Source organism: Balaenoptera borealis, assembly GCF_965194805.1.
Source record: "Balaenoptera borealis genome assembly, chromosome: 12".
Taxonomy (NCBI): Eukaryota; Metazoa; Chordata; class Mammalia; order Artiodactyla; family Balaenopteridae; genus Balaenoptera; species Balaenoptera borealis.
Window position 1 is genome coordinate 80579530 of NC_138869.1, and position 12211 is coordinate 80591740.

The window sequence follows — 12211 nt, forward strand, 5'->3', positions numbered from 1 at the left end:
CTCCGCCCCCAGCAACCCCGACGTCTCACCAGGAAAAGGGAGCCCGCGATCATCGTGGCTCCGGCGATGCGGCTGCAGGAGGCCGGGGCGGTGCTGCTGCTCGCGGAGATCCCCATGGCTGAGCCCGGGGCTCGCAGGGCGCCCGGGGCGCGTGGCCCCCCGGCAGCTGGAATCAGCGGCTGCTTCTGCCCAGCGCCGCATCCACCGCCGCCTCCCGAGCCGGGAGCCCATCTACCTCCAACACCCCATGTGCACTGCGGCAGCCGGACAGCCCGACAGAGGAGGGAGGCGGCGAGGGAGGCTCCGGGGGCGCTCAGCACCTGCCCAGCTGCGCGGCTGCCCGGGCGGGGAGAAGCAGCCGCGGCTGCAACCCGCGCCTCCCCGTGCTCTCCTCCGACAGCGGCTGCGGAGAACCAGGGAGGAGGGCTGGGCGCGAGAGAGCGAAGGAACAACTTCCCATAGCGAAGCCTCCAGCCGCTGCCAACCACCCTCCTCCGCTGCCCAGACCGGCCGGCGAGGGAATGAGTCGGGTGGCCGCCGGGCGCGGGGACACACGTGGTGGTGCTGAAGGGGCGGGGAATCGGCCCTTTGTGATGTCACCGCGAAGGAGGCCGGCTCTTTGTGCGATCAGAAGTGGGAAGGCGGTCCAGGAGGAGCGAGGAGGGAGAAGATGCCGCCTGGCGTTCGCCGAAGAAATTGCAGCTGCTTATTGACCCGGGGAAAACTTTGCGAAGGTATGCACACCTTTGACCCAAATTTACTTCCTTTTTCTAAGATGATTCTCAGTAAATTATTTTCCGCGACAGACGCCTTTCTGTTGCTTCTGGCTCAATGATTAAGGACAGCAAACGACCATAAAGCATTAGATCAACTGTATGCCATAAAGAGACCAGCAACTTGGTTCTCAAACGTAGCTGCGCTTTAGAATCAGCTGGAGAGTTTAAAACATACGCGTTGATGCCTGGTCCTACCCCAGAGATTCTGCTTTATTTGGAACAGGATGTGGCCTGGGCATTGGGATTTTTTTCAGTTCTCCAGGTGATATGAGGAGATTATGGGGCAAAGTTTGAAATCCTCTGGACTAATGAATGCAGTTAAGGAAATCCAGACTAAAGAATTCCAAACCCGGAGTCCGCGGAAGCTGGGTCCGTGGATGGTCTTCCAGAGAGAGGTCTTGGAAATCCTTGAAATACGTGGGCCGGTGCATTTTCCTAAATAAAGGATCCAAAGTTTTGAATCAGACTATCACAGAGATAAGAAACACCCTTCCCCTCAAAAAAAGTGTTAAAAAATTTTGAGTTGAGTTCCAAATGCCTTTGTGGGATGTGAGTGGGTACAGAGGGAGGTAATATTCTGCCTCAGAAGTAAGAGCAACCGGAGCATTCCCTTGGTTGGTTGGCATCTCCTGCGTTTCTCAGTGTGAGAGAGGACCTGGCCTCCCTTTCTTTGTCTCTCCTGGGGGGAGGCAGAGTCTCCTGAGAGTGGCCACCATTTCTGGTACAGTGTCCATCCTCTAGGTTCTGCCAGCACAGGGCACACTATATTGAAATTACCTCTTTGGCCATCTGGCTCATACCACTCATTTGTGAACCCTATGGTGCTGGGCTTCTTCTAGCTTTCCCTGACCCCTTCTACTTCAAGATAACACACTTTCTCAATTATCTGCTTCAAGACTCAATACAGTACTCCTGAAGGTAACTTACCAAGGCAGAGGTGCCAGCTATTTATTTTCTTATTAAAATATTGTGCTTTGGCCTTTGTCCTATGCACACTTGGAAGATGCTAAAAATTAATCTAAGGATTAATTCCAATCTGTTCTTTCAAACATCTGTCAGTAAAGAAAAGGGTTGTCCATAAATATTGGAGCAGGCAGAGCCAAAATATGTAACCTCTGGTGAAAGTCAAAGTTCTAGAAAACATTACTACTAAATATGGAGTTTGGGGGAAAGGATTATGTTTGGACTTGAATTTCTGTAGCTAGTTCCAGAAGTTCAAAAGAGGGAGGGACATGCATTGTGCCTCCATAGATAACAGCTTCAATTATTTCTTCAAAAATTCAAATGACTGGTCAGTACCATCATAAGTCTTGTTTGGGAAATTCCCTGGCAGTCCAATGGTTAGGACTTGGTGCTTTCACTGCAGGGGCCCGGGTTCGATCCCTGGTCGGGGAACTAAGATCCTCCCCAAAAAGTCTTATTTAAAAGAAGTTGCATAGGTGTAAAAAAAAAAAAAAATAAGAGAGCAGTTGTTTGTTAGTCCATTTAACTCCTTCCATCCAAACTTACATTTCTCAAAGTAGATTCTGATTGATTCACTCCATGAAGTCCAGCAAATTTAGAGTTTAGAGTTTGGGTTCCTATGTTGAAGTCCTTTCTCAACTGTCTGTCTTCCTGAAATCTGAAAGAAATCTGAATTGTGCTTCCAGTGCTTTCAAATTTCATCATTTCACATAAATTTGAAATCGAACATCCACTTTGAGAGATGAAAAATTCCCTCAATCCTGTTTACTACTAACATTTAAATAATTGTCCCCCTATATGAGTGATAGATTGTGAATAGTTAGAATCTCAATAGAGTGTGAAACTTTTATTACTTTGAATTAAAATATATAAATGCTTTTCATTTCACTTTGTAAAACTTCTTCAACAACTGTTGATTAACTCATTGCCACATTTTCAGAATGGTCACTTAGTCATGTGTATTTTCTGGGAAAGGATAGAAATTCAATAACGCATAAGGATTACCTTTGCCCTATCTTTGCCGTAAAATCACCCTTCAACCCCCATCTCCTCGCACACATAGCGGCTTGGCTTCGGGATTTTTCTATTTTTGTCAATGCTGCCCAGTTCTCCTTGTTTCCCAGCCTCAAAGTCATTGTTAATTCCTTCCTCTCCCTTAGTCCATTTCCAGTCAATCTGCTTTTTCTATCCTCTTGTTTCCATTTTCAGTCTTTCCATTTCTCTGATTATATATCTGGACACCAGAGAAATCACCAAAATTCCATCTTGCCTTGAGTTTTGCCTTATTTTTTAATTTATCCTGCACATGTTTGACAATTCTAGTAAAATTTCAATTGTTAAGAATGTAAGTACGAAGTGCGTGCGGCGAGGACGGCGCAGCGGGGCCCATGTGTGGTTGGTGACTTTCTCCCCAGAAGCTGAGGTGCCTGGATTCCTGACGCAGGCAGTTACTGAGCTGCAGCTGGACGACACTGTGTCTTCTGAAGCACTCTCTGTTTACGATGAAGTTGCAGTCTCCAGAATTCCAGTCACTTGTCACAGAAGGCTTGAAGAGTCTGACAGAATTATTCGTCAAAGAAAATCATGAACTAAGAATAGCAGGAAGAGCAGTGAGGGATTTATTAAGTGGAGTAAAGCCGCAGGATGTGGGTTTTGTAACCCTTGCTCAAATGAAGGAGCTGTTTCAGTCGGTTGACATTCAGCATTCGTATGATCAACAACAAAGGGAAAAAGCACGGGACGATCACCGTCAGGCTTCATGAAGAAAATTTTAAGTTACTACAGATTGACGTTGCCGCTGAGGGAAGACGTGCTGAGGTCGAATTCACAACTGGCAGAAAGATGCCGAACGCAGAGATCTCACTATAAATTCTATGTTTTTAGGTTTTGATGGTACTTTATTTGACTACTTTAATGGTTATGAAGATTTAAAAAATAAGAAAGTTAGATTTGTTGGACAAGCTAGAGGATAAAAAAAAAAGATTATCTTTGATTTAAGATATTTCAGGTTTTATGGGAAAATTGTAGACACACCTGGTGACCACGATCCTGAGACTTTGGAAGCAATTGTAGAAAATGCAAAAGGCTTGGCTGGAATATCAGGAGAGAGGATTTGGGTGGACCTGAAAAAAATTTTTACTGGTAAGCATGTAAATCATTTGATTCACCTCATCTGTGATCTTGGTGTGGCTCCTTTCATAGGCTTATCTGCTAGTGCAAGTTTAGAAGAATTTAACAAAGTCAGTAAAAGTGTTGAAGGTTTTTCACCAAAGCCAATGACTCTCTTGACCTCATTGTTCAAAGTACAGGATGACGTCACAAAATTGGATCGGAGTTTGAAGGTTTCAAAAAAAGAGAAGAATCTTGGTTTATTTATAGTTAAAAACAGGAAAGATTTAATTAAAGCAACAGATAGTTCAGAACCATTGAAACCCTATCAAGACTTCATTATAGATTCTAGAGAATCTGATGCAACTGCTCGTGTGTGTGAACTCCTCAAGCACCAAGGAGAGCACGGTCTTCTGAAGGAGATGCAGCAGTGTCCATCCCTCCATTTCCTATCAGTGGCCATGACATCAGAAAAGTGGGCATTTCTTCCGGAAAAGAAATTGGAGCTCTCTTACAGCAGTTGCGAGAACAGTGGAAGAAAAATGGTTACCAAATGGAAAAAGATGAACTGCTAAGTTACATAAGGAAGACCTAAGATTGATGAGAGCTGGCTACTAAAAAGCAGAAAATTTTTGCCAGTCATAGCATCTTTGTGTGCTACGGGCAAATAGCAATTTTGGACCTTGATAAAACAGTTTTGAAAAGCGTATTTCTATTAAAGCCCTGCTAAGAGGAAGTGTGACAAACAAACCCTCAGTATATTAACAGAGGCTATGTTGCAAGAAAAGGAGCCTCAGAAACGACTGCACACAGGTCAGTAATTAAATGTATTATAAAATAATCCACTGAAATATTTAAGTACTATTAAGATATATATTTGGACCCAACACTGTAGAATTCCTACTCTGCTATATAGGAAGTATGCAGATTTAGCTATTTGAGGTCTGGTTTTGTCATGTATAAAGAGACTTTAAAATAGAAAAAAAAAAAAAAGATGGTAAGTGCCCACTTTTTACAATGAAAATAACAGTTCACATTCTTAGTAGTGCCTGCTTTATGGTCAACATCCTGAGCTGATCCATGAAGGAATGAATGACAGGAATTTGATGGGAAGAGGTGTGAGCATACAAAAGGTACAAGAATCAGCTTAAAGCCACGCTCAAAGGGAAAAAGAGCATGAAATTCATCTAAGCAACAACAAGATTGTTTCATTTCAACACTTACTGAGTAACTCCTATGTGTCCGACACTGTTGGGTACAGCAGAAACAATATTAAGAACTGATCTTGTCTTTGAGGAATTCACAGTCTCAGGAAGGAGAAAGGTTAAAAGATAACTAAAATAGTACAGCAGGTCTGGGTGTTAGAGATGGCTATTGTGCCCCATTATAGGTGTATACTTATTTCAACCAATCATGTGGCTGCCCAGAATAAAAGACTACTTTTCCCAGCCTCCAGTGCTCCTAGGTATGGCCATGTGACTAAAATTCGGGCCAAGTAGAATTGCCAAGTGTGTCTTCTGGGAAGCATTCCCATTGGCTAGACCTTAGTTATTCATCATCCCTCTCCTCCAAGGTCATGAAGACCTGCTAATTCTATCTCAGTTAATTCTAATCTAATTCTATCTCTGTCATTTTTCCCCCCTTGCTCCTCCTCTAGATCCCTTCTGCTCTGGTCAAGGCCTCTTGTCTAGACGATTACACAAATCTCATGATTGGCATCCCTGCCTCTAGTTTTGCCTGGACCTCTCAGTCCTGCAATAAATGTCTTCTTCACACCCTAAGGATAATGAACATTTTAGAACCTAAATCTGGTCATGTTCTTTCCTCGCCAAAACCCCAACAAAGTTTCCTCACTATTCTCAATTTGAAGTTCAAAATCCTAACAAAACAATTCATTCTGATCTCTGTTCAAACCTCCCCACTGCTACAAGGTTGAGTAAACATGTACAAATACAGCACATAGAGCCTTTACTTCCTACATCCGGCTTAGTTTCATCCCCACTACATGCCAATCCCTACAAACCCCAGGTTCTACACACTAATCCCATTAGATCATTGTGTTTCTTAACTACCTTGTCCTTGTCATACTTCTGACCCTTTGTGAGGTGTTGTTTTCTTTTCAATTCCCCTCCTCTGCTTATTGAATCCCTATGAATCTACCCTTTAAGACCAACCTCAAGTGGTACCTCATCTCAGAAGCCTTTCCTAATGTCCTCTCCTCACCTTCTCTACCCTCGTATGGAAAGACAGTTGTTCCTCTAGTTTTATCCTACATGTCTCTGTTACAGCATGTATGACATTATACTATAGTTAGTTTACCTCTCTGTGTCGCTGGCCAGATCTTGAGCTCTTTGGGTCCAAAGTTTATGTCTTAATCATCTTCTATCTCCGTAGTCAAGATTCAAGATATTGACCTGGCTCAATAAATATTTGTTGAGTGAAACAAACTTGGAAAGTTTAACAAACCATGGAACAGTTAACACACCTGATGTACCTTTTCCTTTTCCAAGCCTTAAATCAAACATCCTGAGTTGTGTTATACAAATAATAACGGGTTTAATCTTGTGTTTTGCCAAAGTGCCGTGTCCTGGACTTGGGTTAAGTGTTTTCTCCACAGCTTTGTTTCTTTAAACTAGTTCATTTAAGAACTTGCCGTTCTCTGGCCTAAGAAGGAGTATCAGCCATTCCACAACAGATTGCAAGATTAAGTGCATGGGCATGGTTTGATCAAGTCTCCATGATGACATTCTACAAAGAAGGCATTCTTGGATAAGATCAAATGGGAATAGGATTGCAAGGCAGGCACGGTTCTGGAAGCTTCCTTCTCTCTTGGATGGTAAAAGAGGGATGATTTGAAAAAATAAAATAGCCGATCATTTGAAGGTATGACATCTTTGTCTCGCTCCCAGGAACAGTGAGGTGATTAAATTAGTTCCTTTTTCTTTTTCACCTGCAGCGCTGTGAAAAGTGGCCCTGACCTTGAATTGCCCATCATCCATGTACCTTAGGAGTTCATACCTGTAATGTTCTCATTATGCCATAATCTCTTCCATGCAGGGGAATGGACAGAGAAACAACTTCATTAGCAAGAGAAAATTGGACCCAGAATCTTTAAAGCAATGGAAATTTAGGCAGTATAATCACATACCCCTCAACTCACCATCCCACACACACCCTGCCTCACCCCTTCAAGGGCCTTTAGGGTTTTTTTGGATGATTGGTCTTTGGTTCCCTGCCTACATCAACTGATCTAAGGAAAAAGGGATTTTTTTTCTTTAGAGGGAATTTTCCCTTCTGATTCGATCTTTTTCACTTTTATTCTCCACAGCACTTACTATGTATAGTATATGACAAAAGAGGTCCCAAAGGTCTTAGTGCAATTTTAAATGTTCATACTTTCAGAAGTATATACGTTACAAACTTTAAAAACCATTTGAAAGTTCAGTTTTTTTACTTCTTCGTGCAATTACTACATTTTTTAATGTTTTAGAATAATTCATATTTAATTTTAATTTTTGTCCCTCTAATTGAAGTTAACAAACATTGACCAAAACAAACAAACAAACAAAAATGAAAACGTTAGTCATTCAAGGGAATTCCCTGGCGGTCCAGTGGTTAGGACTTGGCGCTTTCACTCCCGTGGCCCAGGTTCAACCCCTGGTCCGGGAACTAAGATCCCACAAGCCACCTGCAAGCCACGTGGTACAGCCAAAAAAACAAAAAACAAAAAAACAAACAAAAAACAAAGTCATTCAAAATACACCAAAATGCATAAAGGTAAAGAAATTGAAATACTAACACTTTCAAATGATTTTTTTGTTGTTTGTAACATATATACTGTTGAAGTAATGAAAGCTTGAAACCACTTTAAGATTTTGGGGACATTCTGCACACACTGTGCCTTAGGCTCAATTGACGTAACTTGCTTGTATCTGAAGTCACTTTTAAAGCAGCATGAACTTTGCTTGGAAAATAATCATTTTATGGAAATATCTGAAATATTCAAAAGCCTTAGAGTAATCAACAATGTGGTTGTCACTTTGTGAGATTTTCAGCCATCTGTCTTCACAGCACTAAAACTAATATTAAATAAAAGATTCATAATGATGAACACAATGGATATTTGTATCTTAATGTAGTCTTTTCTAGAACTTATTTATGAACAGGGTTGTTTAAAAACCCATCCTCCTCTTATGTCTTTTCCCAAATCAGTTAGACCCTGTTTTTAATATAGAAACATTTACTGCTTTTAAAATTAAGAATTGTAAATGAGTTGATTGGCTGCTAAAATGGTATTTTATGCAATTTTTCTCTTAGAAGTAATTGTAAAAATGAGTTTCATTTTAAGGCATTAAATTCCTGTTTCCCTAATAAAATAAGTATATCTGTTTACAAGCAATTTTTAAAAATAACTGCACCCTAATTCCTATTGCTTTTTTTTTTGGCCGTGCCACACGGCTTGTGGGATCTTAGTTCCCCAACCAGAAATTGAACCCGAGCCCTTGGCAGTGAAAGCGCCAAGTCCTAACCACTGGACCACTAGGGAATTCCCTATTGCTTCTTTTTCCAAATTCTCCTGTCAAGTGGGCTGAAGACAGAGGGATTTGCAAGGCAGAGAACAAAATTTAAGGATGGGGAAGGCAGGGGTAGAAGGTTGAGTGTTATCTCTGTGGAACTCAGAGAAAAGTATAACTTGAAATTTCACAGGTCATAAACTCTTAGTTTGAGTGATTACTATATGCCAGACATTTTCACAAATATCATCCTACATTAATCTTATGAGGCAAGAATCCTTAATCATATTTTACAGATGAAGAGACAGGTTTTCAGAGAGGCAAGCGACTGGTCCAAGCTCACACAGCCAAGCAGTAAAGCTAGAATCCTACCCAGCTGCTTGGCGATGACTCCTGCTGGTGGCAGAAGCTAAGACCCAGTTTGAGAAATGCAACTTTATTCAGCTCAGATCAGGAAAGAACCTGAGATCCATCCTCCCTTTACCTCCGACCCTCGCTGAAGACAGATCTCTAAATTCACTATGTACACTGCCCCCAGCCATTATATATCCACACTGTTGAAAGTTTTTCAAATTTGTTTGTTTGGCTTTTTTCTACCTTTTGACCCCATTCACCCATTTCTCCCATCTCTACCCTCCACCTCTGGCAATCACCAATCTGTCCTCTGTATCTATGTGCTTGTCTTTTGGGAGTTTTGTTTTGTTTTGTTTTGTTTTTTAATTTATTTTTGGCTGCGTTGGGTCTTTGTTGCTGTGCGCAGGCTTTCTCTAGTTGCAGTGAGTGGGGGCTACTCTTTGTTGCAGTGAGCGGGCTTCTCATTGCAGTGGCTTCTCTTATTGTGGAGCACGGGCTCTAGGCACGTGGGCTTCAGTAGTTGTGGCATGCGGGCTCAGTAGTTATGGTGCGCAGGCTCAGTAGTTGTGGCCCACAGAGCTTAGTTGATCTGCAGCATGTGGGATCTTCCAGACCAGGGCTTGAACCCGTGTCCCTTGTATTGGCAGACGGATTCTTAACCACTGTGCCACCAGGGAAGTCCCTGTTTTGTTTTTTTAGATTCCACGTGTAAGAGAGTCATACGGTATTTGTCTTTTTCTGTCTGACTTATTTCACTTAGCATAATGCCCTCGAGTTCCATCCATGTTATTATATTGCAAATGGCAAGATTTCCTTCTTTTTTATGGTCCATCCATGTTGCTGCAAATGGCAAGCTTTACTTCGTTTTTACACACATACTAGAATTTCTTTATCCATTCATCCATTGATGGACACTTAGGCTGTTTCCATACTTTGGCTATTGTAAATAGTACTGCAGTGAACATGGGGGTGCAGATATCTTTTTGGATTAGTGTTTTCATTTTCTTTGGATAAATACCCAGAAGTGGGATTGCTGGTAGTTCTTATTTCTTATTCGTGTTTGTATTACCTCACAGCACTTGGAACAATACTCTTCAAACAGGGGCTTGAGAAACATTTGCCTGCTTAATTCAAGATTAGCAGTAAATCCAAACTTTTTTCTGGGATACATTGACTTGAGCTGATATAAAAACAAGAATATGTTTGGGAAACTTACCCCCCAGGAATTTATATTCCAAGAGAGAAAGGAAGGGGAGAAAGAGAATTATGTAGTCTTTTCCTTCCTTCCTTTTTTCCTTCCTTCTTACTTTCCTCTCTTCTTTTTCTCCGTCTCTCTCTCCTTAATGTTTTTGGTTTGGTATGACACCTGTTATACACACTGAAACTTTTTCTTAGAAACATGTCAACATGTTTATTAAAATCTTTTTGGTATATCTGTACTTTCTAAATATCTTTAGACTGTCATACCACTCTAAAAAATCAGAAAGAAGGGGTGAAGGGAGGGACCGAGGGAGGGAAAGCTAGAAAGGAAAGAGAAAGAGCACTAACTACAGGCTAGGCAACTTGCTAGGTAGATCTCATTTCTTAATTTGTGCATTTGTGAGCTGGATAATTTTATCCACATTTACACGCAAGAAAAACTCAAGTGTGAAGAAATGTAACTTCTTACATTGTAAGAAGTAAATCTTCTTTCCCCATATAGGTCATTACACCAACTCCTCTTTCTAAAATAACAATCCTTGTTATTTTCCGTACTCTTCCATGTTTTATTTTTATCAGCATTTTTCTTTACCTGGCATTGTATTTTATCTTTATGTGTTTACCTTATCGTGTTCTGTCTCCCTGATAAGAATTTAAGCCCTGTACTTACATCTTACAATGTACTTAGATACCTAAGTTACACAGGTGTGAAGTTTCAGAATCCAGACTTGAACCCAGGCTTGCCTAGCTGGCCTACTCTTTGGATTATTTTGTACAATAAACCAGAGTAGTGAGATTTGTCTCAAAAGTTACATTCGGGGAGTTCCCTGGTGGTCCAGTAGTTAGGTCTCCGTGCTTTCACCACCAGTGCCCAGGTTCAATCCCTGGTTGGAGAACTAAGATCCCACAAGCTGCGCAGCACAGCCAAAAAAAAAAAAAAAACAAGTTACATTTGGTTTTTGTAATTATGTTGTTGTTAATATTGGGTTTTGCCTTTTCAGTCCTCAATTTTTTTTTTTTTTTAAAGAATACTACAACCCAAATATCGTTTGTGTGGAGGAAGTAAGGTGTTTCCCCCATTCTTTTTTTTTTTTCCCCTTTAATTTTTATTTATTTATTTATTTATTTATGGCTGTGTTGGGTCTTCGCTTCTGTGCGAGGGCTTTCTCTAGTTGCGGCGAGCGGGGGCCACTCTTCATCGCGGTGCACGGGCCTCTCACTGTCGCGGCCTCTCTTGTTGCGGAGCACAGGCTCCAGATGCGCAGGCTCAGTAGTTGTGGCTCACGGGCCTAGCTGCTCCGCAGCATGTGGGATCTTCCCAGACCAGGGCTCGAACCCGTGTTCCCTGCACTGGCAGGCAGATTCTCAACCACTGCGCCACCAGGGAAGCCCTCAGTCCTCAATTGTGACCAGTGTAATGAGCAGATTTAAAACCCTGTGGCCCATTTTTCATCCTCCACATCCTCAAAGATGAGCTCCCCAACCCTCTGGCATGTCAGCTGCAGGAGCAGGCGGGGCTGAGCCACCTGGTGAGGACAGGCAAGGACGTCCCCTCTGGCCCCTGGACCAGGCAGAAGGTGCGAGCAGCAGTGGTGTGGAAGCTGATTCCCAGGGGTGTCGGACTCTCCTTCTTTGCTCTGTTTTGTTTCTTTACCCTTCCTTGAATCACATGTTCTCAGCTTCACCTTCCCAGCTTTCTCCCACCTCCCCCTGACCCCACTTACACTTTTGAGTCCTCCTTCATCCCCTGTGTCCAAGATGCTAATCATGGAACAAAATCAACAATAGGAGAAGTAAAGCAAACCAGACAATGGAGAAGAAAGCCAAATATCTTTCCAAATATAAGAGGAAGAAGCAAATCCTCTGCAAGACGCTGTCATGGGGTGATGACTTGGGTATCAGGGCTTGGGAAGGGAGGGTTCCTTTCGACTCTCGCAGGAAGATTGAGCTGGTCCGATGCAGAGGCTGGGATCTTGAGAAATAAAGACTTGCCCGAGGTGGGGACTCTCAGGGCCACGGAAGGATGCAAGTGGCTATGATCAGTTACACCTTCAGGGGATACAGGAGGGCTTCTCAGCAGAGATGACACATGAGGAGGGCTTTCCTGAAGGCAGCTTAGCTGTGCCGTTGAGACGGGGAGAGGGGCATCTGTCTCCCGCACCAGAGGAGCAGTCAAGCAAAGACAGAAGGTCCCCTAAGACCCTCCGGGGTACAACCCCTGGAAACCTGTACACTTCCACCTAGCAGTCCTTTCCATGCTCACTCCTCTCCAGCCACACCCACTTCCCGGCAGGT

At 42.6% G+C, this 12211-nt stretch overlaps 1 protein-coding gene and 1 pseudogene across 2 annotated transcripts in view; one reads left to right on the forward strand and one right to left on the reverse strand.

The window, feature by feature from the left end:
- Positions 1-520, reverse strand: part of TNFRSF21 (TNF receptor superfamily member 21) — a 65067-nt gene extending 64547 nt beyond the window's left edge. The window contains exon 1 of the mRNA XM_082347618.1: positions 30-520. Within this exon, the coding sequence (XP_082203744.1) occupies positions 30-116 (87 nt within the window). The 5' untranslated portion in view covers positions 117-520. The remainder of the gene's footprint in view (positions 1-29) is intronic.
- Positions 521-578: 58 nt separating this feature from the next.
- On the forward strand, positions 579-10936 carry LOC309608168 (CCA tRNA nucleotidyltransferase 1, mitochondrial pseudogene; annotated as a pseudogene). The gene is made up of 2 exons (XR_014249673.1): positions 579-734; positions 3155-10936. The product of XR_014249673.1 is annotated as a CCA tRNA nucleotidyltransferase 1, mitochondrial pseudogene (transcript).
- The last annotated feature ends 1275 nt before the right edge of the window (positions 10937-12211 follow it).